The 6,384-nt window shown below is 36.8% G+C and overlaps 1 protein-coding gene across 1 annotated transcript in view; it reads left to right on the top strand.

Annotated features, from left to right (window-relative positions):
- LOC106867460 (zinc finger FYVE domain-containing protein 26) overlaps positions 1-6,361 on the top strand; it is a 93,341-nt gene extending 86,980 nt beyond the window's left edge. The window contains exons 41-45 of the mRNA XM_052971651.1: positions 144-215; positions 966-1,157; positions 2,294-2,350; positions 4,006-4,224; positions 5,250-6,361. Coding sequence (XP_052827611.1) covers positions 144-215; positions 966-1,157; positions 2,294-2,350; positions 4,006-4,170 — 486 coding nt within the window. The 3' untranslated portion in view covers positions 4,171-4,224; positions 5,250-6,361. The remainder of the gene's footprint in view (positions 1-143; positions 216-965; positions 1,158-2,293; positions 2,351-4,005; positions 4,225-5,249) is intronic.
- Positions 6,362-6,384: the final 23 nt, after the last annotated feature.

The raw sequence follows: 6,384 nt of genomic DNA on the forward strand, positions 1-6,384 counted from the left end.
CATTTTATTTTGAATTTTAATTCTTCTTTAGAGTTTAGTTTAAAGTTAAAAATATCCAGTAAATTTGTTTTTCTCTGAACTCTGTGTTGTTGTTAAATGGCTTTTACCGATATCTTAAACTTTGTTGATCTTTTTTCCTCCAGATATTGCTGAGCTGTGATGGTTCAGAGGAAGACCGAAAAGAAGGTTATGACATAGTATTGAGAATAATCAAGGTTTGTGTACTTCTTTTTTGCAAGTGTCATCATCAGCGTCAACATCATCATTGTCATCATTATTTAACGTTTATGTTCCTAAGTGCTCATGCAGTGACATGTAAAAGTGTCTGTGTGGTGCCACATAAATGTGCCTGTGTGGTGCCACATAAAAGCATCCAGCACACTCTGCAAAGTGGTTGGCATTAGGAAGGGCATCCAGCCATAGAAACCTTGGCAAATCAGATTGGAGTTTGGTGCACACATCCCCCCTCCCCCAGCTTGCCAGCTCTGGTCACACTATCCAGTCCATGCTAGCATAGACAATGGACATTAAATGATGATGATGATGTTCTAAGCTGGCATGGGTTGGATGGCTTGAGACAGGATTCGATAAGTCCAAGAACTGCCTCATGTTCCACTGTCTACTTTGGCATAGTTTCTACAGCTGGATGCTTTTCCTAATGCCAACATGCCCCTTCCTGTCACCTGTGTGCATGTGAATGTGTTTGTGTGTTGTTGTTGTTGTTGTTTAGCACCTGGTCAGTTCAAACTGAGCAAATTCATGTACAAAGGCGGTGCTCCAGCATGGTCGCAGTCAAATGACTGAAACAAGTAAATGAATAAAAGATTAGGTTTTTCAGCTATGGTCATTTCGTACTTTTATTTGTTTATATTTTGCTTATTCTCCATGGTCTTTTACTTATCTCACTTTTTTTTTCTTTTTTAAGTTATTTTCCTCACTTTTCTTTCTCTTTTTATTTTCTACAGGAATACAGGTTGGACAAGAAGACAACCTTCTGCCATGTCGGTCGAGGCCTAGTCAAGCTTCATCGCTACAATGACATTAAGTTCTTGGTCAACTGGATCGCTGTCAATAAACTAGGAGACAGCAGGATGTGTGATGCTGTCATCGATGCTTGCTTGATAGGCATTGCAGACAAGAGGCACACATTTACTGAGGTAATAAGGATTTTTATTTATATTAAGTACAAGGTAAATTTTTGTTGGGAAGAAAGCATTGTCACTCAGATATGACTAAATATATTGATTGATTTAAAGGTGGGGTGCTGGCAGAATTATTAGCACACTGAGCAAAATGCCTTGTGGCATTTCATCCGTTTTTATATCCTGAGTTCAAATGCTACTGGCGTTGACCTTGCCTTTCATCCTTTCAGGGTTGATAAAATATGTACAAGTTGTGCACTGGGGTCACTCCAATTGACTTAACTCCTCCCCCAAAATTACAGGCCTTGTGCCAAAATTTGAAACCAATTATATTGACTGATTCAATTAAGCCCTTTGCTCTCTATGGAGCATAGACCATTAATATTGTTCTCTACTCTGGGCTATATTTTTCAAATCACAGCTTCTTTTGGATTTTGATATACTGCATTGTATGTTTCCCTGAGAGAACTTTCACTTCCAAGTCTTGCTGGTTTTGAATCACCATCAATTCTTCTCTAACTTTGCTTTTTCTAGGTAGAGGTGTTGGCCCTATGGAAACCCATTTTTACCTCTGGGAAGAGGTAGTTCATATTAGTCTGACTTCTAACTTTGACGTATCCCTCAAGGGAGACTCTACCAGAAGCTTGTGCTCAGCTTGTATAGAGTCATTGAGGCATGCAAACCACTACACTGCAACATGGGCTAGATCTTGTGGTGGGACACAGCATATTGCTACTATTTATTTTGCCAGTGCTGCTGGACTGGCTCCCATGCAGGTGGCACGTAAAAAGCATCTTTTTGAGCGTGGTCATTGCCAGTACTGTGTGACTGACCCTTATGCCAGTGGCACGTAAAAGCACCCACTACACTCTCAGAGTGATTGGCGTTAGGAAGGGCATCCAGCTGTAGAAACTCTGCCAGATCAGATTGGAGCCTGGTGCAGCCTTCTGGCTTGCCAGTCCTCAGTCAAATCGTCCAACCCATGCTAGCATGGAAAGCGGACGTTAAACGATGATGATGATGAGTCACAGGAGATTGACAGGCAATGTCCTGGAGTATTAACAGAATTTTAACATATTATTATGTTTGTTTTTCTTTTTGCAAATGATAATGATAATGGTTACATCAAAAGCAACATATTTTATTTTTAGACCCAACTGAAGGAGTCTGGAAGTCTTATTGACTATATCAAAGCTGATTCTAATAAAGTAAGTAATTCTCTTTCTGTAGTTCTTCTCTCTCTCTCTATCTCTTTTTCTTTCTAGCTACCTGTCTGTCTGTCTCGATCTGTTGGGTCTTTAGTAGAGGTTACTCTATTTTAGGGCTTATATACACATCTAGAAATAAAACACCTGAAGATGATCAGATATCAAAATGATGGAAAGGTAGTATAGATGTAAATATTTTAAAATATAAAAAATATAAAATTCCTGACTTTAAAGATGAAGTTAATTGCCCAATAATTAATAATCTAATCAGTAATAACTCATTATCTCAGACATGTATACTATTTCTATTCATTATCATTTTAATATCTACTTTTCCATGCTTGCATGGGCAAGACAGAGTTTGTTGAGGAAGATTTTCTATGGCTGGATTCTCTTCCTCTCACCAAACTTCACATGTTTCCAGGCAAGGTAATATTTCTCCATATCCAAATATATTTCTGTAGTCTATTGGAAATGAATATCACTGCTTGTATAATGGTGACACTGGTTTACAATTATCATGTGTTGTCAAGACAAGGAGACACAAACATATACACATTCACACGCACACACATACATATATATATATACTCTTTTACTTGTTTCAGTCATTTGACTGTGGCCATGCTGGAGCACTGCCTTTAGTCGAGCAAATCAACCCCAGGACTTATTCTTTGTAAGCCTAGTACTTATTCTATCGGTCTCTTTTGCCGAACCGCTAAGTTATGGGAACATAAACACACCACCATCGGTTGTCAAGTGATGCTGGGGGGACAAACACAGACACACAAACATATGCACACACATATATATATATATATATACATATATACGACGGACTTCTTTCAGTTTCCGTCTACCAAATCCACTCACAAGGCTTTGGTCGGCCCAAGGCTATAGTAGAAGACACTTGCCCAAGGTGCCATGCAGTAGGACTGAACCCAGAACCATGTGGTTGTTAAGCAAGCTATTTACCACACAGCCACTCCTGCGCCTGTACATAAATACATACATTCTTTTATTCTTTTACTTGTTTCAGTCATTTGACTGTGGCCATGTGGGAGCACCGCCTTAAAGAGTTTTTTAGTTGAAGAAATCGACCCTAGGATTTATTCTTTGTGAGCCTAGTACTTATTCGATTGGTCTCTGTTGCCGAACCACTAAGTTACAAGGATGTAAACACTCCAACATCAGTTGTCAAGCAATGGAGAGGGGGACAAACACAGACACAAAGGCACACGCACATAAATACACACATACACATAATATTTATATATATATAATGGGCTTCTTTCAGTTTCTGTCTACCAAATCCACCCACAAGGCTTTGGTCAGCCTGAGGATATAGTAGAAGATGCCATGCAATGGGACTGAACCCCAAACCACTTTATTGGGAAGCAAGCTTCTTACTACACAGCCACAACAGTGCCTATCACATACATTTATGATAGACTTCTTTGAAATTCCATCTGTCAAATCCACTCATGGCTTTGATCAGACTGAGGCTATAGTAGAAGACACTAACCTAAGATGCCATGCAGTGGGACTGAACTTCGAACTGTGTGGTTGAGAAGTGAACGTCTTCACCACACAACCACACTTGTGCTTAATTAATCTTTGAATTAATCTCACATTTTGTACTGTTTCTGTTCCAGATCAATGCATATATCCTGTTGGGGAAACTGAAGACTGCATATCTTTTGGCTGTGAAAAGCAACAACACTGAAGAAATTCGCCGTATCGGACGAGAAGCCAGTCGAGTGGGCCAGATGTCTGTGAAAAATATCTGTGATCGTTATCTGCTTCAACAGAAACCTTAACTCAACTAAACATTAGGGTGTGTTTTGTTTGTTTTGAATTATGTTTTTTTCACTGTAAGTATGCTTTTTCTTTTATTTTTAATGTGTGGGTTTTTTTTTTTTATCATAGTTTTTCAAACAAGAATTTAGTAATTGAGTTAAGTAAGTAAATAAAACTGTTTAGTGATTAAATAATTCAGAGATATCATTGGCATTAAAAAAAAAAACAAGTTATGTTATCATCATCATCATCATTATCATCATTATCATCATCGTTTAACATCCGCTTTCCATGCTAGCATGGGTTGGACGACTTGACTGAGGACTAGTGAACCAGATGGCTACACCAGGCTCCATTTGTAATTTTACATTTACTTTTCCCATATTGACATACGCCGCACAGACTCCTTTAGGCAGTTATCTATGGCTGCATGCCATTCCTGATACTAACTCTTACTTGTTTTCAAGGAAAGTACTTTATTCCAACCACTGCATGTTGAATTAGTCAAGCCACCAGAATTTTTGCTTATGCAGGACATATACATCATCACTGACTTCTGCCTACATGGTGTCAATGCAAAATACATAAAGACAAACAGATATGCATGCACGCATGTACACATGCATACGTGTGCATACACACACACACACACAAAGAATATGAAGAGTTTCTGTTCAATTTCCAAGTACTAAATCCACTCCCAAAGTATTGATCAAACTGAGGTTATAGTGCACAACACTTTCCCAACTTGCTCATATTATTGATATCCCAAAGCTACAGTACAATGCATGATTAACTGAAAACAGTGTGTGTAAATAGTATTACTTTTGACAGAGTAATCTGGATGCTAAAGGGTTTATACACTTCCATACTGTTTCTATCTCTCCAGTTTCACTCACACGACTTGTATCTACTCAAGACGCTTACTGAAATATTCAGGCTTTGAAAGTGAAGCTGAAGTGATTGTGAATTGAATGTCATGACCAGAGGGCTATGCTCGCTCCCTCATATATATTCGTAGCCTTATAGCTAAGCACCTTTTTGCTTTTTGTCTTAGCTTTTCCTTTTTTTAATACATTTTTCCCTTATTTCTTTTCAGTCTCTGCCACCGCATTAAGATAACAACTGATAGCCTGCCCATTCAAACTGCCACAGGAGTAAGATTGGATATATCACTGATCAAATTCAAAGCCCAGCAATACATACATGCATACACACACACATTCATACACACACGTGTGTGGATGTGTTTTTTTTTCATTTTGTCTTGTGCAAAAAGAATTATTTCAGTTTCATTTATTAAAATGACTATTCTATTAACTGCTAGAATGTATATATCTAATGTTTGCTTTCAAATGAAATTGAAAAAAGAAAATAACAATGATATATAAATTTAAAGAATATTTATAACTGTGTGTGTGTGTGTGTGTATGCACATACAAATGCATATATAATTTTACATGAATATTTTGGTAAAATTTGGGAATGGGGATAAATTTTGCAATGGAGAGAGTGAGTGGCAGAATCAAAAGAGCGTCAGAGTAAATGCCTTATGATAATTAGTTGCATCTCTTTATGTCCTCTGACTAAATCTCTCTGGGTGGTTCTACTACCAAAAGTAAATTGTTAGCAAGACCAAGTCTGGGATTCCTGTCTGGTTTGGTGTAGGAAAGAGGCATGTCTGTTATCAAAGTTAATGTGAGGCTCAGTGTGGCCAAATTGAATTAATAATGTTGTCTTTATATCAGCCACACTTAGCCAGTTTGAATATGAAAGATTAAAACTTCACAAATATGAAATGAAATGAAAAGAAAGAAGGAAAGATTGACTATTACCATTTTCTTTTTCTTTTTCATCTTGCTATTTTTATATCTGAAATAATTTAAGTATTAATTTTTGGTTGCTCAATTTTTATTTTTTTATCCAAGAAAGAAATTATTTCCTGAAAATTATAAAATAATTGTGATGTTAAAGTAACCAAAAAGAAATTTGAAAAAAAAAAAATAATAATAGAGAAAAAAAGGCTTTTGAATAAAAATGTAAAAGGAAAATTAATCACAATTCTAGTAATATAACAAAAGAAAAATGTTGTGATCAATGCTTAAGTTTTATGAAGAAGTCTACAAAGAAAATTTCAAAGAATTTATACTAAGTTCTTTGGTTTAATATTTCAGCGCATCAACTCCATACAATTAGAGACTTTGTATAGCACTGAAGGTTATCTTTGAATTATT

Source organism: Octopus bimaculoides, chromosome 11 (genome assembly GCF_001194135.2).
Source record: "Octopus bimaculoides isolate UCB-OBI-ISO-001 chromosome 11, ASM119413v2, whole genome shotgun sequence".
NCBI lineage: Eukaryota > Metazoa > Mollusca > Cephalopoda > Octopoda > Octopodidae > Octopus > Octopus bimaculoides.